General features: G+C 31.8%; 1 protein-coding gene across 2 annotated transcripts in view; it reads right to left on the reverse strand.

Annotated features, from left to right (window-relative positions):
- Glra3 (glycine receptor alpha 3) overlaps positions 1-6,474 on the reverse strand; it is a 158,972-nt gene extending 152,498 nt beyond the window's left edge. The window contains exon 1 of one of the 2 annotated variants that reach the window (XM_047550228.1): positions 6,389-6,474. In XM_047550228.1, coding sequence (XP_047406184.1) covers positions 6,389-6,459 — 71 coding nt within the window. In that variant the 5' untranslated portion in view covers positions 6,460-6,474. The remainder of the gene's footprint in view (positions 1-6,388) is intronic. The other variant, XM_047550229.1, reaches the window with a different exon arrangement.
- Between the last annotated feature and the right edge of the window lie 18,479 nt (positions 6,475-24,953).

Consider the following 24,953-nt stretch of genomic DNA (forward strand, 5'->3'; position numbering starts at 1 on the left):
AGATTCTCAAATTTGGGTAGGATCTTGGATGGACCAGTTAATTCCAATTTATGGGCAATCAGTGTTGTAAAGTATTTATAATAGTATGGGAAGTATCTCAGGGTTTATCCAAATGTTTGTGTCCTCTCATAGAAAATTCCTCACTTCCATTTGAACCTTCCATCCCCTAAACTATTTCTAGAGTGTTAATGACTTGTGGATTTTTTGCCATTCCTAATTGACCACTAAAGTTACTGCTTCTGTGCATTGCCTGTGAGGTACTGGAAATAGTTTCTCCTAGAAAAATCTCTAATACAGAGATTCTAAAACAATTTCAGACATGCACTGTCATGAAGATACATCTTTTTACCATTGTTTTTCCTTCTGACAACATCTGGGGACTTAAAACTCTGTTTTCTAAAAATGTATATTGCTGCCATGCAGTTGTAGAATAGATTCATTTTCTGTGACTGAACAGCTCACTTTTTATTTATTTGTTACTTTCCATTTGTTGCTGAACAGTTGGTCTGTCTTAGAATTCCTGCCTTCACTCCAGAATCAGTTATTTAGAGGTGATTCACATTTCTCTTTTCCTGCCTACTACCCCAAGCAAGACAAAACTAAAAGCTACACTGTTGTCCTAATGAGAGGAAACAACAAATACAAACAAAACCAAAAAACAAAACATAAGAAAATAAACACAACATTTCCATATAGACATATGACTATATATGAATTTATTTTCAATAAATCTAATCTAAGTATAAGATAATTATGATATTTTCAGCTAATCTAAGTATAAAATAATCATATGGAAAAGGATAGGAGACAGGTTTGGTGAGAGACTCAAGAATGATCCACTATATATTTTATGATGTACATAGATGAAAGTAAAAGATCTACCTTCACCAAAATAATTCCCTAAAGATTTCCTGAGAAAACTTGAGTAAAATGTATCTGCTCTCATTGTAGACTAGTTTATTACTTTAGTTAAAATTAATGTAATGAAAAACATTATAGAAAATTGATGGAAAGATATGTTTCTTAATAAGGTCCTTTGGATGGGCAGATAAAATCTGATAAATCTGTTACTTTGTCACTTTTTCATAACCTGACCAGTTTTACCTCCACCCTTAGCTCAGAACTATTTCTTCTCTGTGCCCTGCTTTAAGTATTCTAATCTTATTGCATATAAATGTATTTTCCATTCTTTTTCTTTGTATCCTCTTCTTATAACTCTTTGTTAAATCTGTAGTTCTTAAAATTAAATCTATGTATATCTCTACATTTCTAACTGATGACAGAATACAGAACTAGCATCTCAAACTCAAAACACACTAAACCAAGTTCAAAGTCCTCTTTTCTTTTAACAATCCAATTGGAATCTGGATTTGATTCCAGTATTTCTTTTTTTTTTATGTTTATTGATTATTTTTTGTTTTTTAATTTATTTGTATTGTAAACAAATGGGATACATCTTGTTTGTCTGTTAGTATCCAGTATTTCTTTTAAGAGACTGCTTTTGAAGAAAATGCCAAACAGGCTCCAAAGTAAAAAAAAAAAAAAAAAGCAGATTAAATGTTTCTCCTAGTAATTTTGTCATTGCTTGTCAATATAGTTCTTACTGTTACTAATTACTGTTATCATTCTACTTGTATTCTTTTAAGATAGGGGTCTTAGTATATTGCCTAGTCTGGCCTTGAACTCCTGGGTTCAAGCAATTCTCTTGCCTCAGCCTCTTGAGTAGCTGGGACTATAGTTACACACCACTAGTCTATTAACTGTAATTTGAGGTAAATGATCTCTGAAGGAGAGGGATTTATAGAGACAATTTGAGTCAAGTTACAAGACTATTCCTGTAATAAAGGCAATGAGTTATAAATTATTTGCTTTTAAATGTTATATCCTTACTCCATGGTGAAAAGATGCTGCAACTCCTCATATTACTGTTATTAGTATATAGTTTTAAATCAAAAACTTTCTTCAACTGACTTAGGCCATCACCACTTCTCATGCATATACTATATAACTGTGTGATTTATTTTGCATAGAATAGTTTTATATCTCATTTCTGATAATTGAACAAGTATTTTATAAGACCTAGCACAAGTACCAAGCTTTCTTGATAGCTTCCCTACTTCACATTCCTTAAAACACTGCCATTTGTGTTTTTCTTGACTGTTGACACTTTTTTTTTCTTCTAGACTTAATTTCTGTGATGGGAAAATGTGGCAGTTTCTCAATCATCCATACTAACTGTGCTTAGCACAAAGATTTGTGCACCAGAATTTGGTTAGTGAATTTTCTTGAATTGCTTAACATTGTACATGAAACACATAATTGTTGATTGACTTACCTTCATACACAGTTCTGTGGTTAAGGGAGAGTAACATTATACAACAGAAGATATTTTACCAGTTATTTTCTGAATCTTCAGGGTAAACTGCCTGAGGCATTGACTAGGGAGCTGGGTTATGATTCTTCTATACAAGGGACAATTTATGATATTTTTCAGAAAAAAAGGGTAGAATCATGCTATTTGTAGCATAATTTTTTAAAAACCTGTATAGATTCTTGCTTCTATTTCTGCATGAATAAACCTTCATACTAGTAAAAGTTTAATTTTGAAATGCATTTTTCTTCAACATGTTACATAAGAAAATAGAGCCAATAAACATTTTTAAAATTTTTCTCTTATCCTTCAAAATTTAACAAAAGTGAAACCCAGAAATCCAATGCGAAAATATTTCATAGACTTTGAAGTAAACCAAGTCTCTTATTTCTGGTTATCATAAGTTCTGAAATTTACATTCAGTTTTTGATTTGATGTGCCACAATTTATTTAAAGAGCAAGCCTATGTTTACATCAAATTGTAAAGATGAAAAATTAAATGGTACAGTATGAAGATAATTTAAATGAAATATTTCTGGCAGTTTTTCTGCTTTTATAATTTATTCCTCAAGTTCTTCATAATCATCACTTATCTACATTTCAAAGAAAGCTGAACACTGATGTTTTGTTCCTTATGTTATTAATATGAGAACTAAAACCAAAAACCACAGAAGACTGTTTAATAAAACAGAAATATCTGAATAAAATGTGACCACTTTAAATTTTTACTACTTGGAAATTCATATATCTTATGTGCATGCAAATTTCTAATTTTTGTTTATTTAAAGAATTATCTTCATTAAAAATTTCCTTATAAAAATGTCCTATACCTGACATTCTGGTAATGAAAGCTTCCATTTGTATTATAATAATGAATATTTTTGCTCTGCTGATTTTGTCTTAATAAAACTCATTTGCTAAAAGAGAAATTATGCCAATATACCAGTAAAAGAGGTAAAATATCATTTGTGGGCTTTCTATAGTAGTCAAAGAAAATGCTAGAAAGTTATATAATAACATTGCACTAATCAAGTTTTATACTAGTAAGCAAAAAGAACTGTCAAAAATTGTTGATAAGAATGCAAATAGGTGGAACTACTTTGAAAAACTGGTAGTATCTCCTAAAGTTAAACACATTCATGCCTATTCTATGACCCAGTAATTCCTCTCCTAGAGAAAGTTTTGGATGTAACATACATATTTCCAAAATTGCATATATGTATTATCACAAAATAGCTAAAGCTTGAAAAACCCAAGTGTTCATTAACAGGGTAATGGATAAATTAATTGTGGTTTATTCATATAATGGAATAGCATTCAGTAATAAGTTCCTGCTGCATGTGACAATATGGATACATTATATAAACATAATGCTTATAAAAATAAAGCATACTTAAATGACTTTTTATATAAAGTTGAAAGGAAGGGAAAAAGTTTATTGTATATGTCCAAAGAGTGATTACTTTTGGGCAAGGTAATGCCTGGTAAAGGATATGATGGTGGGAAAGGGTCGAGTGATAACGACACTTCTACTTTTTGATCCATGATCTCTCCACCTGGGCATGTTTCCTCTGTGAAACTTTATCTAGATGGAAACTTTATTTTTGTACTTTTTATATGTCTGTCTCACTTAAAAATTTAAAAACTTTAAAACCTATGAAAAAATGTTTGTACCAGCAAATTAATTAAATATAAATGTTGGTGGTTTGGATTGTTTTTCAAGCCTCCATATTGACTTACAAATGTTTTAAATTATACTTAGGAGGAATAAGTCTTAGTGTTCTTTAGCACAGTAGGGTGCTCACAGTTAACAATATTACAACATATATTTCAAAATAAATTGAAGACAGGATTCTAAATATTCCAACCACAAAGAAATGATAAACGTTTGAGGTAATGCTTATGCTAAATATTGTGACTTGATCATTACACAGTGTATACATTTTCTTGAACATCACACTGTACCCCAAAAGTAAGAACACTTATTGTGTGCCAAGAGCTAAATAAAATTTAAAAAATAAATTAAAACAATAAGTAGGAGTATTTAATATGAAGTACTTCTTTGTCTTAATTTTCCCTTTCTTTATTTCCTTTTTGCTAAATACATCACAGATTTAATGAACAAAGACCAGTTTCCATAAAGACATTAATTTACAAACAATTTCCAGCAGAGGGAGCTTCCCTTTCTTTACTACAGGAAATCCTCTTTCAAGAACCATCAATGAAAATGAAAACATTTCATTTTCACACATGATTATTCTTCATAGAATTATGAGTTACTCTTAGCTAAGAACAGTCTATTATACAGAAAAAACTTATTTGACTTATTAGAGAAAAAAGTAAATTGGTGAAAAATAAAATTACTGCATAAACTTCCATATTATCTTTTTTCATAGAGATTAAATTTTTTGATTATTCATGAAAAGCATTTTAACTAAAATTATTCAATATTAAGTTATGATTACCAATTTGAAATTTTTTTTGTAAATTTCAACTAAACCAATAATAAATCAACAGATCTAGTGATGAAGATTATGTATCTAGCAATGTAATATAACAAATGTCATGGTGAATTGCTACTGTACATATTTGACCTCATTAATCAAAACATCTTACTGATGTCAAGTATCTATCAACTAAAATAATCTGATTTAATTGGGGAAAAGCACATTATTAAGCACTACAAAGAAATTACAGTAAAATGAACAATTTCTTTAAAACATGAACTTTGTACTCTTTTCTGTGACATTTTCATAAATTTAAAAGCTCCACACATTTTGTTTCATTTGATACATATAAAATTTCTGGCAATTGTAAAGTTACCAGAATTTAGCAAATCATATTAAAACATTTTTAATGATAATACAGTAATTCAGAAGACTTCAAAACAATAGTTAAAAGATCAATAAATTAAATATAATAACTTCAAACAGGTCCTGTTTTATAGATATCAAAATAATATGAATTTTTATAAGGTAGTTTATGAGAAACATTTTGATTTTTTTAAGGCAGCCCAAAGGTTAAAAAAAATTGACATACTAACACAGAAAAGAATATTTCCATACTTCAAATAGAAATCAGTATACGCATAACTAACTTACTTAAATTCAACCCTCTTGAAGAACTTGCCACCCAGAAAAAGGAAAATCCTATGATAATTATATAATAATGGTAAATAAAATTCATATTGATGGTTCAGAAATCTGTATGAGCAGTATCTTACCTTTATGTATTACTTGATTAAGAACAGGGATTAAATTAGCTGAACTTTTGCCTGTACTCTGATATCCTCTTTAATTTTTAAAAAAGCCTATCTAATATGATTGGAACATAATAAAAAATGACAAGTCATAGAGCAGTTTTATAATTTAGTAGTTTGGTTATTCTTCAAAAAGATAATTCTTGACATCAAACATATCTAATGAATTATTTATGATTTTGCCTTCATGTAGTAACTGAACTAGGTCATTAGAAAATAGTACCTGTAAGGCCCTTATTTTTTGTTCATTTGACTTAATCATGGAGTAGATCAGCAATGTTCAGAGTTTCTTTGATCAGTAAATGCTTGTGTTCTGTGTTTCTGCCTTTAAAAAGTTAGTAATGTCCCATTTCTAATTACTAGATGTTTCATAACCAAAAAAAAAAAAAAAAAAAAAAAAAAAAACACCCACGGTATATAAGTCACTTCAAAAAGGAAACTATAAAAGCAATCTGTGAGGAGGAAAAGCTAGGCTTTGGAAATTAAAAAATTGTTTTTCTAAAGTAATCTCTGCTGCAAATAACATAAGGTGTTATTTACAAATACACAAAGCAGTGAAAATAAGGAAAATCACCTGTTTTCAGAGTTCTCAATAGATGACCACTGGACAGTTTTACATAGAAAACAATACGATTTAAGGGATGGTTTCAGTAAGTCAGTATAGAATTGCAAATCTCTTAACTTCATCAATAACAAGTGGTTGCAAGGTAATGCACGGACTTAATGAGTTGTCCGACTGTAAATACAAGTGGACTTACCTGAGTAATAATGCTGCTTCCCAGAAGTAAAATCCAGAAACTAATGTCCGAAAGTGTCTCACGTGGGCCATGATACGGAGAGGTATTCACGATCCTGATAACGGACTTATCCAAGGCATGGGGAACCCGAAAGAGAACGGAAAACGTGCAATCTAAACCCGCGTGGTGCTGGTGGAGACAAATGCTTGGGAAGCTTCAGCACCTTAGACAGCTCCCCGCAGTACTCAGACCCTCCCGTCAAAACACTTGAAATTCCTTTTCGATCTCTTCCTCTGAACAATGAGCAGAAAGTAGAGTCACAGGGTTACAAATGTATAAGTGATTTATACAATGAAACCAGAGAAAGGAGTGAGACGAAGTGTCCGAAGTGCCTAGATTCTGAGCAACAGTTCACTGAAGCTCTATCAGCAAAGGGAGAATGCTCGTCCTTTCTTGGCTCAGACCCACGATAGGAGGAAAAACTGCACCAACTGCCAAAACAAGGATGCTTCTCCACCTGCTCCAAGCACAGCCCTCCGGAATCTCGTTCTCCACCTTTGGGAAAAGCCCCACCGAGCGCGGCAAAGGGAAGTGGGGGCGGGGCCAGACGCCCCTGTCTTGTCAGCCAATCACGATCGCACAGCGGAACAGAGTGACAGACCACTTACAACAGTAGGAGGTGCCTGGCATTTAACCCTAAAAAAGATTTTTTTTTTTTAAAGGAAAAAAAAAAAAAAAAAAAAAGAAAAAGAAAAAGCGAGGAACTGGTGCGAAGCCCAAAAGGCAGTGACTGTAGGGAGTTGGAGGAAAAAGCCTCAGAGCTGCGAACTGGGAGTCATCGGTTTTTCTGGGTTAGGTAGGAAAAAAACAAGTGGGATGTACCCTCAATATTCCCTTCAGGAAAATGCATGATTTAATAAAGAAGGATCTTTTGGTGTGTAACTGTCATTTAGACTTTACACCAAAATGCAAGAGTCAACAGTAAAGACAGACCCTTGAAAAGGACTAGCTAGCTAAGGGAGCTAATACAATGCGATGCATGAGCAGCACAGGCAGAACAGAACGGAAGAAGCAGCTGCTTCTAGAATCCTCTCAAGCCTGGCCAGCTTCTGGATGGTAAACATTGTTGACTAGTGTAAGTTTAGTTTCCTTCAGTAATGATCAGGATTTTCAAAAGATGAAGGTGGAAAATCTCAAGAGATGACTGCTAGAGATACCAAGCTAACTAGTACTTTTTTTTTTTTTTTTTTTCCTCTACCCGTTTTACTTAGCAGTAAATTTAAGGGAGGAGAGCAACTGGGTCATATGGTATTATTTGCTACCTCTTTTATTCTTTCAGATCACAGTCTCTATCCCTCTCTCTCTCCCTTTTCTCCTCTCTCTTCCCTCCTTTCCATGACCATTTATACTGGATCCTGTACTGGAAGACAGGAAAGGAAGGAGAGAACTTCGTGTATTTCAACATAGTAGAATTTTAAAAATTAAAACCTATGCTCTTAGGTCTTTCAAGTGTTTCGTATTTACTATAGGCCAGGTAAATGGTCACTCTTTGAACGTTAGCTTTTCCCAGAAACTCCTTCGGGTTTTATTCTGAAAGTACTACTTTTATCTCCTAACTTTTCCAATGATAAATGTCAAGAATGCTTTCTTAATATTTCTCACAACATTTTTTTAAACTCAAAAGCTGATTGACATATTAAATATTACTGCAATTCTCTTTTTAACTGTAAGAATATTAGTCACAACCTTTCAACCCTCTCAAATAAGAGGTCACAATGAAAAAATCTTTCTCTCTTTGGTAGATAAACTTATTTAGTCAGTGAAAATAGAGTTTTCTGGATTTATTTCTGTATGCTCTTATTATATCTAATTCTTTTCACATCTTGGTTTTCTGACTTAAATCATAAACTTCCAGAAGTATCATCAGAAACATCATTGATTCTACCAGAAATATTTACACCTTTAGAAAAAGTTCATACCATTTTTAACTAACTTACGCTCTTTAGTTGGTTATTCTTTGGATAGCAGTAATAATTGTTTTAAATGCATAATAAAAATGAGTTATAAATAGTTAACAAAAGTTCATTTTGAGTTTATGCACAAAATAATATCTACAATATCATTTGATATGTTATAATTTTTACTATTTTAACTTCTATTAAAGAGAAAATATTCAAGTTGCCTATTAAAGACAATACAGATGATTCTATTCAAAACTCATTGAAACTGCAAAATACTAGACTAGACTCGATTTCATGATGCCAAAGAAAAAGAGAAGGTGTAAAAAGCTGGTATAAGGAAAAGACATTATTTTAAAAGAATAAACAGTAACAGCTATATACAGTTTATAACAGACATAGACTAAAGAATATCGGGAAGGAAAAAATGAAAAGGAAAAGAAAGTATATCAACTAAATGCTAACAACAACAAAAACTAGTATAGCCATACTAATATTAGGAAAAAATAATAATAATTATAAATTTACAAACAAAAATTTCACCAAAAGATATGAAATTCCCAATGCATGCATTAAAACATGTAAAACAAATAAAAAATAAAGCAACTACTGTAGTGGGACATTTTAATATAGTATTCCATAACTCTTAGACCAAACTTACAAAAAATTAAGAAACAAATTTGGACAAAAAATATAACAAATTTGAATGAATACTTATAAAACATCACATTACAAAAGGTAAGAAGCTTTGTTTATGAACCTACATTGGACATCTGTAAAAATTGAACACATTGTAGGCTTATAAACAAGTTTCAACTAATTTAAAGAAGTACTACCATCTTGAGAATGCATTTGTAACTGAAATTGAATAACATTAAATGAAAAAATTCTATATTGCAAATCACAAAATATGTATAACTTAAGGATAATAAGAATAGTACAAGGTAAATACAGGTACAACTGTGACTGTGATGAATTAGAAAAAGTAGCCCTAAATGGTCATACATTAAAGACTGGAGATTAATGACACCAACATACAACTTAAGACGTTAGAATGAACAACTGAATAAATCTCATAAATGTAGGAGGAAGGAAATAAACATAAAAGCTTAAATAATTAACAAGGGGGAAAAGAAAGATGAAATAGGTAATTATGGTAGCCAGGTGTTCTTTTGAATAAATTTTAAATTTAATAAATTTCTCATAAAAATGAACAAGAAAGGAAAAGAGACACAACAAATAAAGACGATTTAATACTTAAGTATTAGTAATAATGCTATGGTCAAATTATTGGTAGCCAAAATGTGTCCTAAAAAATCAAGGAGAACAAGTCTGAGAACAAGGTAGAAGGCAAATGGGAAAACATTTTGTGAACGTGAATTAAAAATATCAAATAGTTTATTTGTATAATTAAAAATGGTCTTTATGTATAAATAAGGAATACAAATTAAATCATGAACTAACAGATTATGAAAAGTTAAGTTCTGTACTCACCCAGCTGGTAAGGTTCCTATACTGGTGGAGTGACCTAGACTCTTTGTCGTAAAGGGCATGAAACCCCAGTTACCTCATCCTTCTTTATTCATGTTGATGCTTTTACCAATTTATTGAAATCACTGGGTATGAAATCACCAAGAGACAATGCACTGGGTCTCCTACATTTGTCTCATAGGACATAGGTAAAAGTTAGAAAAACAATTAGCCATTTGGAGAGTAGTTGAAATAAAAATAACACAAAATTAGGACTTCCAAAAAAATGACAGAAGATTAAGAGGTAGTAAGTAAACAAAGCAATAGCTTACTGAGTTGAATAAAGAACAGAATTATGAGATTGATATGTTTTACTAAGTTTTAGGCAATTCTGAAGTGAAAATAAAACTACTCCTAACCTGCTGTCAAAACTTTAAAAATAATAACAAAAATTAGTATAATCTTTCTGTAAGGGGATTCTAATGCAGAAATCTTAAAAAAAAAAAAAAAAAAAAAAAAAAAAAACTAGGAAAAAAATCCCCAGAAATTTGCCAAAGGAAAAAAGTATTCTACAGTCAAGTAGGGTTTCTAATAAGAAGTCAAGGCTCTTACAGTATAAGGAAATCTGTGGATATAGTCAATCAGTTGTCAACATATTTAAGAAATAAAGCATATGATCATTTATGAAATTTAGCAAACATTTGATAAACTTTTTAAAAATTTCCAAGTAAAATATACGTTAAGTAAAATGTTTAAATGCAAAAAATATTGTCTAAAAATGCTACATAGATTATTATGCTAAAATGAGGTACCAGATTCTTATAATGTCTTGGCAATTTAGTGAATGTAGTGAGGCATGTGAAATAATGAAATATCACATACACAGTTCAAAAGAAAGTAGAGTAATAAACAGTGTATAGAAATAAGAATACTTAGTACAGCCAAGGATTATAAGAAAAAAATATTTAGTGTGTAGGTAGAGAAGAATGAGGAACCATATACAAATGGAAAGAACAAAATGCAGGTAATGTCTGAATAATATATCTAATCACATGATCAATTTATTAATTTTTATAAAATGATATATGGTGTGTACATATATAAATTAAAAATTTGGCATTTTTTAAAATAATTATTATTGTTAGGAAATCTTATTACCCACTCTTTGGGAAGTGATCTTAAGGAACTATAATTGACTTAAACTTTAAACTTTTTTAGGCCAGTTATCTTGTCAGGTATAAATAGAGAGTTTTTCTTATTTTCTTCAATTATGTAAGAAATGTGGAAGCCATCCACCAAATAAATTTTTGCTACAAGAAGAGCTTTCTTAGAGATTTTTTTCCCTCATGTTTACTGGTGTTTGCAAATTTAATCCTTATTATTTGATTCAACTGTAGATAATATTTATTATATGAATTCTGTAATAAATAAAATATGATATTTTATTTTATGGGTTGCTTCCAGAAATTTTTATTCATAAATTTTAAGTAAGCCTCATCCTATATAGTATTTTTTAAAGTGGAAAAGAAACATTTAAAAATCTTTCTGGGTGTGCTGGCGCACACCTATAATACCAGCAGCTCAGAATGCTGAGGCAGGAGGATCATGAGTTCAAAGCCAACTTCAGCAAGTTAGTGAGGCACTGAGCAACTCAGTGAGACCCTGTCTCTAGATAAAATGTTTTAAAAGGGCCGGGATGTGGTTCAGTGTTTAAGTGCCCCTGGGTTCGATCCCCAGCACCAAAAAAACAAATCAAAAAAAAGAAAGAAAAGAAAAAAACTTACTAATTCCTGCAATGTATTCTTTGCATTTTTTAAGTTGAAAAATATACTGCAGAGTTCATACTCTTTTCACATTTGAATTATCTTCAGAATATTGGTTCTTTTTACCTTTATACTAATAATTTAAATTGTACAGATAATCTTATTTGAAGATGCTATAAAAAGATTATCTTAAAATTATGGTATACATTTTCTCTGAATTGTTTTATTTTTTAAATTATTTATATATATATATTTTTAGTTGTTCATGGGTCTTTATTTTATTCATCTATTTATATGTGGTGCTGAGGATCGAACCCAGTGCCTCACATATGCTAGGCAAGTACTGTACCACTGAGTCACAACCCCAGCTCTGAATTGCTTTATTTTGACCTTACATGTTTTTAATATTTTTGCTTTTAGATAAAGTACTTAATACATTTCCATTGCAAAATATTTTGTATAGTCAGATTATTGTGGTTAATTTCCTGTTAATAATTACTTCTTCTCTTAACAGAATTTAGAAATTCTCATTCATAATTTGATAGCATTGTTGGGAGTGAGTAAAAACTCTAGGATCTATGGCCTAGTTGGAGACAGTGGATCACTGGAGGTATGCCCTGGAATGGTATATTTTATCCCCAACTCCTTTCTTGCTCTCCCTTTCTGCTTCCTAGCTGCCTTAAGATGGATTGCTTTCCTCTGCCACACCCTTAAACCATGATGTACTGCCTCATGACAGACCCAGAAATAATAGGGCCAGAGGATGGATCATGGACCAAAACCTCTGAAACTGTGAGCCAAACTAACTCTTTTATCCTTTAAGTTGTTTTTCTCAGGTATTTTGTCATAGCAATGGAAAGCAGACTAAGACAATTTCTTAAAATTGAGAAACTTTATTTTAACACTTCTACCCATCTACTTACTAAACAGATTTAGGTAGCCCTTCTTTATATAATTTGTTATATATATATATTGTATGTTAATTATATCAGTTGCAGAATTTATCAGAAATACTGTAATTTTAAAATATTCTGAGTTTGTTCAACTAGACTAGAAATAGGTATTTTTGTTGTTGTTGTTTTGTTTTTGTGTTTTTGGTAGTAAGAATTGAACCCAAGGGTACTTTACAACTCTGAGCTAAATCCCAAGTCCATTTTTTATTTTTTATTTTGAGACAGGGTCTTGCTAATTTGCTGAGTGACTAAACTAAATTGCTGAGACTGGCTTAGGACTTTCAATACTCTTGCCTCAGACTCCCAAGTCACTGGGATTACAGGCATGTGACACCAGGCCCAGGCTGGAAATACATACTTAAGGGCAACATCTAGTTTTGGTCTACATCACAATCTTAAAACTTAGTGGAGTAAGTAAAGTATATAGGGTAAATAGAGTGAATTAATATAAAGTATATATTTTAAATGATAATTGATTGTTTTTCTAAACTATAGTTTGTATTCAGGGTGATTTATTTGCCTTCATATAATAATGACAGAACTAATAAATGATCCATATCAGAATTCAGCCTGTTTCCACAGCTAAACAGACACTGCTGAGACAGATGTTCCTGAATTAGGTGCCTAAAATAAATATATTAGGACTTTGATATTCAAAGACAGTTGATTCACAATGACAATTTTTGTTTTCAAACAGTTTTTACTAATTATTCTCTGAATGAGTTTAAAATTTTAATTATCTGGAATATTTAATATGCATTTCTTTTGCTCTTCAAAGAAAATATTAGAAGAATAAATTTTTTTACCATAAGAACACCTTGCAGACTATTTGCATCCTACAAATGTGATTTAGTATGAGAAAGATATTTGTTGCTGAGACATCAGAATATTTAAGAAAAGTTTAATACCAATAAGATTTTTAACATTAACTCTTCTGGCCTGGATTCAACTTCCAGCATTGCTACCTTTTACTTTGAACAAAGTTGTTGTTCTAACTAAGCTTTGCTTACTTATCTATACATTTTTTATATTCATGTTTCATATGTTTTTCTTTGCTCTTCAATTCTTTCGGAAAAGTACAATTCTTACCAATTCCTTTTGACATTTCAGTTGAAAATATACTAAAAATCTAAAACTATATTATCATTTGATTTTATCCCCATAGTTTAATGCTTTAAAGTATTATTTATGTTTTATTATTTATGTGACTTTTAATAGCAGTTTTTTGAATATAATTTACATTTGTACCAAACAATTCATCCTTTAAAATCATAATTTTAAATTTTTTTATTATTCAGTGGTTTAAAGTATATTCTTGTAATTTTGCAACCATTACTACTATCTGATTTGACAACATTTAACGGCTCCAAAAATAAACTCCACACCCATTAACACTCCTAACTTTCCCCAGCCAGCACTAAACTACTTTTTGTCTCCATTAATTGGTCAACTCTAGACATTTCCTATAAATGGTGTCACATAATATGTGGGCTTTGTGACAGATTTCTTTCATTTGACTTAATGTTTTTAAAATTTGCTGTGATACTTTGATTTCTTAAATTTGATATCTATCAAATATAACTGCTCAGGTTCTGTTTTTAAAACTTAACTTTTTTTTTTTTCAGAACAGTTTTAGGTTTTCAGCAAAACTGAATGGAAACCACAGAAATTTCCCAAGAACTCACAAATGAGAATTTTCCATTTTCACAAATGCAGTCTTCCTCACAATCAACACCCCTACCACTGTGGTACCTTTGTTATAAGAAATGAACCTACAGTTAAAACGTTAGCACCCAAAGTTCATAGTTTACATTAGGATTTATTCTTGGTTTTGTACATTTCTGGGTGCAGAAAAATGTATGGTGGTGTGAATCTACTATCAGGCAGAGTAGTTTCAGTGCCCTGAAATTCTCTATGCTCTGCCTATTCATATTTTGCTCCTTCCCCAGTTGCTGTCAACCACTGATCTTTTCACAGACTCCATAGTACTGCCTTAAAAGAATGTCACACAATATGTAGCCTTGTCAAATTGACTGTTTTCACTTGCTAATATGCATTTGAGTACTCTACATATCTTTACATCTTTTCATGGCTTGATAGCTCATTTCTTTTTAGAAATAAACAATATTGAACTGTCTGGATATGCCACAATTATTTATCTATTTACTTATGAATGTTATCTTGGTTTCTAAGTTTGGGAAATTATGAGTAAAGTTTCTGTAAACATCTTTGTGTAAGTCTTCATGTATACATAAGTTTTCCACTCTTTAGGGTAAATACAAAGGAGCATCATTGCTAGACTGTATGGTAAGAATGTTTAGGTTTTTTTTTTTTTTTTAATGCCATATTGCCTTTCAAAATGACTGTACCATTTTGTATTCCCACCAGCAAAATATGAGGATTCTTGTTCCAAATTCTTGCCACCATTTGATAGTGTTCATGTTCTGGTTGTTGTTTATTTTTATAGGTGTGTAATACTATCTCCTTGTAATCTTAATTTACATTTTCTTAATAACATGATGTGGAACATCGTTTCATATACATACTTGCCGTTTGTTTATCTTTTTAAATGAGGTGTCTTTTAAGTGTTTCACTGATCTTAAAATTGGATTTTTTTTTTATTGTTCAGTTTTAAAAACTTTTTATATATTTTGGACAGCAGTACTTTATGAGATACATACTTTGCAAATTTCTCACAGCATTTGACTTGTCTTTTCATTCTCTTCAAAATGTCTTTCACAGAGCCTAATTTTTTAGTTTTCTTGAAGTTTAGCATATCAATTCTTTCATATATTTCACATTTATTGTTTTTTCTAAAGGTGCCACCAGAACTAAGACCATTTAGATTTTCTTCTGTGTTATTTTTTAGGAGTTTTATAGTTTTGCATTTTACACTTGGGTCTATGATCTTTTTACAATCTATTTTTTAATTTATTTTGTGAAGATTTTAAGGTCTGTGTCTAGTTTAACTTTTTTTGCAAGTGGTGTCCACTGTATTTGTCAAGGTTTTCCAAAAAGATAGGATGGACAGTTGAACGCATGAATGGATGGATAGATGGATGGATGGATGGATGGACAAACAGAAGGGCATTTGTTAGGACATTTGGTTCATGCAATTATGGGAGCTAAGAAGTCCTTAAACAGACCCTGGGAATTCAGTAGTGCCTTAGTCCTAGTGTGAAGTCCTTAAAACCTGAAAAGCCAGTGTTGTAACTCTGAATCTGAGACCAAAGTCTTGAGAACCTGTGAGGAAAGGCAGTGGAATGAATTGGATATAACATTCCTATGTACATAAATGAATACACTACAATGACTCTCCACTAATGTACAACCACAAGAACAGAATCCTAATTAGAATAAGTTATTTTTCAGTGTTATAATTGCTGTTTTATTCCAGTCATTGTTAATCTCTTACTTTGTCTGGTTTATATTTTGAACTTCATCATATTTATTTATAGGAAAATACATAGTACATATAGGGTACAGTACTATCCATGGTTTCAGTCATCCACTGATAAGGGTTGACTACTCAATGATCCTGGAACATTCTTACCAGTAGAATAAGCTACACAATGTATATAACTAAGATATTATTTTCTTTAAAATATGCTATCTATACTTAAAATGTTAATAATTGAAAATATGTATACTGTATAGTTGATGTGAGCTAGATTATTTTTTATTTGTTCTTTTTAGATATACTTGACAGTAGAGTATATTTTGTTGTATTATATTTACATGGAGTATAGCTTCCCATTCTTGTGATTGTCCCTGATGTGGAGTTTCCCTGGTGATGTGTTCATATATGAACATAGAAAGTTATGTCCAATTTATTCTAGTCTTTCCTATTCCCATGCCTTCTCCCTTTCCTTCATTCCCTTTGTGTATTCCAATGAACTCCTAAAGAATAACTTATACTTCATGTGTATATAATATGTCAAAATATACTCTACTGTCATGTATATCCAAAATGAACAAATTTCAAAAATCATGAGAGAGAGAGAGAGACAGAGACAGAGACAGAGACAGAGAGACAGAGAGAGAAAGAGAGAGAGAGAGTGAGAGAGAAACAAACAGACCTGTGAGGATTGTGAGGAAAGAGAAAGAACCCCTGGTTTAAAGACCAAAGAGCCTAGAGATATGATGTCCAAGGACAGGAGAAGAAGAGTGCATTTTGATTCTCAGAGAGAATAAATCACATTGTTTGCTCAACCCATGCCCCCAGCTATTGGATGGTGTCTGCCCACATTGAGAATGGATCTTACCCACCAGTCCACTGACTCACATGCTAGTCTTTTTTTGTAACATTCTCACAGATAACCAAAAATAATTTTTATTGCTTTTATTTTATTATTTTTTGATTCATTGTACACAAATGGGGTATACCTTTCATTTCTCTGGTTGTACATGAAGTGGATTCACACTCTTTGTGTAATCATACATGTACTTAGGGTAATGGTGTTTGTCTCATTCTATTATCTTTCCTCCCCCCGCCCCCTCCCCACCCCTAATTTTCCTCTGCACAATCCATTCTTCCTCCATTCTTCCTTTACCCCCTCCCCCCATTATGTATCATCATCCACTTATCAGAGAAATCATTTCACCTTTGGTGTTTCGGGATTGACTTATTTCACTTAGCCTGATATTCTTCAACTCCATCTATTTACCTGTGAATACCATAATTTCATTATTCTTTATGGCTGAATAATATTCCATTGTGTATATATACCACAATTTCTTTATCCATTGATCAACTCAAGGGCATCTAGGTTGCTTCCAAAATAATTGTGTTAGATTCAAACTGAAAAGCTTTCTCTCAGCAAAAAAAAAAAAAAAAAAAAAAAAAAATCAACAATGTGCAGAGAGAGCCTACAGAGTGGGAGAAAATCTTTGCCACATGTACTTCAGATAGAGTACTAATCTCCAGAATTTAAAAAGAACTCAAAGAACTTTACAACAAGAATACAAATAACCCAATCAATAAATGGTAAGGAAATGAACAGACACTTCACAGAAGAAAATCTTCAAGCAATCAATATATGAAAAATGATACATGAAAAATGTTCAACATCTCTAGTAATAAGAGAAATGCAAATCAAAAGTACCCTAAGATTTCATCTCACCCCAGTTTGAATGGCTATTATCAAGAATACAAGCAATAATAGGTATTGGTGAAGATGTAGGGAAAAGGTACACTCATACATTGCTGGTAGGGTTACAAATTGGTGCAAGCACTCTGGAAAGCAGCATGGAGATTCCTTAGAAAACTTGGAATGGAATCACCATTTGACCCAGCTATCCCACTTCTTGGCCTATACCCAAAGGGCCTAAAATCAGCATACTACAATGATGCAGTCACATTAATGCTTATAGCAACCCAAAATAATGTTTTACAAAATCTCTTGGTATTATTTATTCTAGTTAATATGTCCTCCAAAATTAATCAGCACCAGCACTATTCGCTGAAGACTAAGTTTTATACACTGTATTGCTTTTGCTCATTTTTCAAAGATATATTGAATATGTGAACCTATTTCTGGGCTGTCTGTTTTATTCATTGTTTATCTATTTTTTTGTCAGTACCACATTATCTTAATTGTTATAGCTTTATAGCAGTGTTTTAATTAGAATAGAATCAGAATTTTAACTTTGATTTTCTTCCTAGCTCTTCTGGATTTTTGTTTTACCATATAAACTTTAGAATCATTTCACAAATATACTCAAAATAACTTTCTGAGATTTTGATTGGTGTATGCTGAATCTTCTATACAGTTGAGACAAATTGACATCATACTAATATTGACTCTTCCTATTCATGAACTTGGAATATCTCTCCGTATATTTTTTCTTCATTTCTTTATCAAAGTTTTGTAATTATCCTCACATAGACTTTACACATATTTTGTTAAATTTATACCTGAGTGTTTATGTAATTTTGGGGTGGAAGAAAAGTAAATGATATTGTCTTTCTAGTTTCATTTTCCTCTTTTTCATTGTTGGCATATAAGAAAATGATGTACTTTTGTATATTAAAACTTTATATCCTGAAAGTTTGTTTTGTTTATTCCAAAACATTTTTGTTGATTCTTTCAGATCTTCTACATGGATATTCACATCCAAGAAGAACAGATATATGTCTTCCTTCCCATCTATTATTTAGCTAGGATAACCAGTATAATGTTTAAAAAAATGCTGATTAGAGGGGTTATTCCTCCAATTATTCCTAATTTTACTGTGAAATCTTGTGATATTTTGTCTTTAGCTTGTTGGTGTGGAGGATTACATTAACTGATTTTTCTGTGTTGAATTAGCCTTACATTAAAAGGCTTACATCTATCTGGGTGTAGTGTATAAATCTTTTAATAGTTTTACATTCAATTTTCTAATACTTTGAGAATTTTTGAATCTAGGTTTATGAGAGATATTAGAATATTAGTCTTCCTCTTTCCTTCCTTCTATTCTTTCTTTCTTTCCTTTTCTTTCCCCTCCCTTTTTCACTTTCCTTTTCCCCAGGTTTTCACTATGTTACCCAAGGGGACCTTGAATTCACAATCCTCCTGTGTTGGCCTCTCAGGTAGCTGAGATTACAGATGTGTGCCACCATGTCTGGCTTGTAGTTTCCTTTTCTCATGTCTTCATCTGAATTGCTATCAGGATGATGCGAACTTTTTCAAGTATATCAAGAAACACCAACTCTGCTTCTATTTTCTGGAAGAGTTTGTATAATTTACTCCTTTAACTGTTTGGTAGTAGAATTTACCTATCTGGACCTGGTACTTTGTTTTAGACAGTTAATTATTGATTCAGTTTCTTTAATAGCTTGGTTCAATTTAGGAATTTATTCAATTTATCTATTTCTTCTTTTGTGAGTTTAAGACGATTGTATATTTTAACAAATTGGTCCATTACCATCTAGGTCATCAAATTTGTGGGCATAGAATTGTACATAGTATTTTATTATTATTGTTATTTTAAAGATCAGAGTATCTGCAGTGACAGTCCTGTTTCATTTCTAGTATTAGTATTTTGTGTGGTGTCTCTCCTCTTTTCTTAGTTAACTTGCCTTTGTGATTATGGATTTTACTGACTATTTTTTCAAAGAATCAAGTTTTGTTTTTATTGATTTACTTTATTTCCTGTTTTATATTGATTTCTGCTCTAATTTTTATTATTTATTTTTTGCTCACTGTGAATTTATTTGTTCTTTATTCTCATTTCATAAAAATTGATATTAGATTATGTATTTTTTCTTTCCTTTTTATAATATGTGCATTCAATGCTATAAATTTTCCTGATCAATTTTATTGCATTTCACAAATTTTGACAAAGTATATTTTTATTTTTATTCACTTCAAAATCTTTTTTAAATTTCTCCTGAAATTCCTTATATGATACATGTGTTATTTCAAAATGTGTTGTTTAATCTTCAAGTATTTCTGTATTTTCCAGCTATCTTTCTGTTGTTGCTTTCCTGTTCAGTTCCATTGTGATCTGAGAGCAGAATTCTCTCATGTAAAATTCGTTATGATAGTATATTTTTTTTTGCCCACAAATATGGTTTATATTGGTAAAGTCTCATGTGAGTTTTTAAAAATGTGTATTCTGCAGATAATAGGTGAAGCAGTCTATAGCTGTTTATTGTCTCCAGTTGATTAGTGATGGTGCTGAGTTCAGTTATGTCCTTACTGATTTTTCTACTGGCTAGATCTTTCCATTTCTGCTAGAGGAATGTGAGTCACCAACAATAATAGTAGTTTCATCTATTTCTACTTGCATTTCCAGTAGCTTCATCTCAATTATTTTTATGCTCTTTTGTTAGGTTCATACATGTTTTTGTCATATCTTTTTGGAAAACCACCCCCCTTTATCATTGTGTAATATCCTTTGTTATCCATGATGAATTTTCTTAATCTGAAGACTGCTGGGTCTGAATTTAATATAGCTATTCCCACTTTTTTCATAGGTGGTATGATTATGTAATAATAGCAATAAAATCATAATTCCTTCCTCTTATTCCTTGTGTAATTTCTGTCATTCATTTTACTCTTACATAAGCATGTATAAGTCTGTGTATAAGCATAAGCATACATAATGGAATAAATTATTGTGTTTTTTTTTAAACAAATTGTTACCTATTGGGTCAATTAAGAATAAGAAAAATAAGTTTTATTTTGCCTTCACTTATTTCTTCTGCAAAACTCTTCCAAGAATTTCATTTTTATATGAAGTAGAAATCATGTCTGTTACTTTCTATAACATCATCTAGTTTATTTACTTTACAGGTAATTATAATCTATTTATTTAATGAATTATTTTCTGTCCTTTCTCTAAGTTTCAAGAGATATGTATCCCTTCATGAGATAAGCAGCCCTTTGCCCCCTTTTTTGTTGTTGTTGTTGATATATCGCCATTGCCTAGAATATTACCTAGCACAAGATATGCACTCAAATAACACTTGATTTCAAATATTGAAAGAACTACAAATGAGCTTCAGAGAGGTGGAAAGTTTCTGAATACAATGTAGTATTTATAATTTAGACCAATATTATCTCCTCTTACTCACTTGCATTTCCTATATCTTAGGATTTAAGAAAGAAAGTGAGAGAGAAAGAGAGAAGGAAGATGCTTTTCCATAATGTGGGATATTGAAAAATTGAGAACACAGACAAGGGATAACATTTATACTGACTGATGGAGACAAGGCTGGTAAATTGGCAGCACTTCTGGCCTTATCTGTGGGGCCCTGGATATTGGTAGTCAAAAATAGTTGGTTAAGACATTAGAACCAAGGTCAGCCTCATGGACATATATTTGATACTGTTGTAGCTGCAGTTGCAATTGTGTCTCCAGTGGGTATTGGTAGAATAGTTGACATTTTGAGGAAGCAATAACTGGGATATTCAGTAAGGAAATGAATAAAGAGAAAGTGCTAAAAATTATGCAGTAGCCATGGAGACAACGGACTTCTTGGGTCATTAGGTATGACACTTCCAGGGACCTCTCAAAATTATCTATTAAGAAATTGGAAGAAGCTAGATTTCCTGAAGAGTAAATAGGAACATGCAGTGCCTGAAAAGTTTTCAATGTGGATTGTTTTTAATCGTCTCTGATTGCCTGTCTGCTGAGACCTAAGAAACAAGGGTTTCTTTCTACAACTGCCTTATTTATTTGCTTTTTTGGGAACAAAATCATGAGACTAAACACAAACAAAGCAAACAAAATGGTCTCTAAATATTTTCTGTACACAAGAAATTTCAAAAATCTAAAACAAGCCATTGTTTTTTTCCTTTAGCAAAGAATATAAAAGAATTTAGATGTTTAGCATAGTTGAATTCTTTCCCCATTTTCCTTGAATTCAAAGCCAAGTTCTCTGGGTCTTTATCCTCATGGAAAAATAATAGAAAATACTATTATCCCACTTTTCCAAATATTCTTAAATTTTCATTATCCTATAAGGTTTTGCCCCCAAAGAAAAACACATACAACCACTTTATTTTTTTTTCAGAATAAAGTGAAATTTATAAAAATGCAAATTCATCCTTGGCTGCAGGAATACTGGCATTGCCCTTGCAGTCTTCTTTTTTAGACAAAACACTGCTGGGTGTACCTAGGTTCTGAAAATCATTTTCTCACATTTGTGAGAGAAGGATCTCAGTTAAGCCATGCCCAGATTGCTGACATAGTAAGAGTAAAACAATATCTTAAACTTATAAGTTTTTAGTAATCTGCTACATGACATAGAAACCTAATGTGGGGTGGGGGAAGGAGAACAGCCTTAGCACATGGGAAGGAATACCTCAGAACACAGGAGGTAGCAGACAAAAGGGCATTGATTTTGTGGGGTGGAGGCATCTTCCTGTTCACCCAAGCAACCTTCTTATGAAGAAAACTGTCCTTCTGTGCTCTCACAAACTGTTGGCAAGCATCTTAAAATTTATTGACTGACCATCTATAATTCCTAACCAGATTGTTGCAAAAAAAATTTGATCATTAATCTTATTAATGTTATGGATAGTTCTATTTAAATGGCAGGAATGGCTCTAACTCCTACATATTTCATTCAGAACTATCACCTCCAAAAATCTTTCTGACTCCATTGTCATAGTTGTAATACAGTCATTCCATGACACAGATAATTGCATATTGTTAGTGACCTGGAAAAACAGGGCAGGTTAGAGTGACTGCTCTTGGATAGTCCCTCCAAATCAATGATTAGAGTTGATTTAATCAAAATGAATAGGAAATCTTAACGTCTGACCAGCAAGTTGGGAAGCTATGTTGGAGTCCCTGTCAAGCCAGCGACCATGAAAGATATAGGGTCCACCTGGGAGAGGGCATTCAACAGTTTTAAACCACTCATTTTAGGGCCACCATGTGTGCCTTGCAACTCTACTTCTTGTATGACAGTTAACAATTAATTTACCACCCACACAAACATATGCTTAATAGCACTTTAATGTTGGTTATTATGGCATAGTGTTATGTTTACTTTTTTCCTTTGCTACATTACCAGTGAATCATGTAGCCATAAGGCAACTACAGAGATCTCTCCCAAGTGCATATACCCTTGGGAGAACTTTCTGGAGATGGCACACTCTATGGGCAGTTTTCCTGTATGGGAGCAATCCAATTAAAAAGCATGGTAGAAAACATGTGTCCAAGTTTAGCTAACATCATCAGTTATTCATATGGAACTTGAAAGACATTCAGATCAGACACAACTTACAAGTCAGACTTGCCTTATACTTGATTATAAATAGGTCAAAAGTCTACATAATTGAAAATATATCTTAGTGAATTAATGCCATGGGCCAATTTTAGCGCAGAAATGCAAAGGCCACCTAGCCTTCTAAAGTAGACTTTATAGATTTATATGATTTGTTCTTCTGGTCATTTGAGGAACATAGTTGAGGTTAATATTGCAGGTTGACCACATCTACCTGTTTGAAAAATTGTTGATAGTAATCTCATGGTCAGACTATTCAGAATAATTAATTAGGCATTCTTTAATAGAAAATTTTCCCAGAAACTAAGATGACGTTGATAAAGAGGGATGGATATTTTAGGTAACACTCCTCTATGGATCTCTCATGTTTCCACGTCTTATAAGCAGAGGCATGGGTTGATACTTGTTCTGGACTATCTTTTCAGGCATGTTTGCATAGAGAAAGTGTTTTCCTCTGGAGCAAAGATTTTACATGCTTACTACCCAGATAATGTCTCCCTCAGAGCAAAAAGCAGGCACATTTTCTGTTCATTACTAAATATTCACATATCCTAAGCTCAGAGCTTCTTTCCTGTGGAACACAACTTACTGAATGTGCAGATGTCATCTGGCCCCACTGAATGTGCAGGTATCATCTGGCACTCTTGGTGCTGCCATATGGGAATGGCAACTCAGATCAGCAGAATCTGGGTGACAGCACATCTGTTTACAACATGGTTTACTGAATATTTTAAGCCCACTGTTGAGTACCACTTCTCAGAAAAAAAGATTTATTTCAAACTGTTACTACGCATTTACTCTGTACCTGGTCACATAAAAACCCTGATGAAGATGAGAATAAGGTTTCTGTCCCTACTATTATATCCATTCTGCATTCTGTGGATCAAGGAGCAACTTAAACTTCCAAGTTTTAAGATTTAAGAAAAACATTAAATAAGGCTAGAGCTGCTGTAGATACTGATTCCTTTGATGGATCTGTGCAAAGTAAATGCAATCATTCTGGGAAAGATTCACCATTCTTTTTTTTTTTTTTTAAATATATGTTTTAGATGTTGATGGACCTTTATTTTATTCATTTATCTTTATGTGGTGCAGAGAATTGAAGCCAGTACCTCACACATGCTAGGCAAGCACTCTGCCACTGAACCACAACCCCAGCCCCAAGAGTTACCATTCTTAATGATGTTAAAAACATTTATGACTCACAGGAATAGGTTAAAAAGTCAACATTAACAGGAACTTAGGAGAAATTGATTTTTCTTAACATTTTATGTTTTATAGCACCAATTTATAATTTAAAGATATTTTGATTAATTGCATGTTAATAATAAAGGACATGAAAGCATAATCCAAAAGAAAATGATATTTTTAAATATTTAGAACTTATTGTTGTGAGATAATTTTAAAATTTAGGTATATATTTATTTATTTATTTTAATTTTCCCACCTATTTATATATTTATTGGTTCTTGTTAGTTATACATCACAATAAAATTTACTTTTACATAATTATAGGAGTCCCTAGTACTTCCCCTCTTATTCTTCCACCCACCTCTTCCCTTCCCTCTGCTCTACCAATCTTTCTGCTATTTACTTATATATATTTTTTTAAATTAATGTCTTATGGTTGTACATGATAGTGAGATTCACTGTGGTATATCCATATTTGTGCATAGGAATGTTGGATTAGATTCATTCCAATGTCTTTCTCAATCC

Source organism: Sciurus carolinensis, chromosome 4 (genome assembly GCF_902686445.1).
Source record: "Sciurus carolinensis chromosome 4, mSciCar1.2, whole genome shotgun sequence".
In the NCBI taxonomy this organism is placed as follows: Eukaryota; Metazoa; Chordata; class Mammalia; order Rodentia; family Sciuridae; genus Sciurus; species Sciurus carolinensis.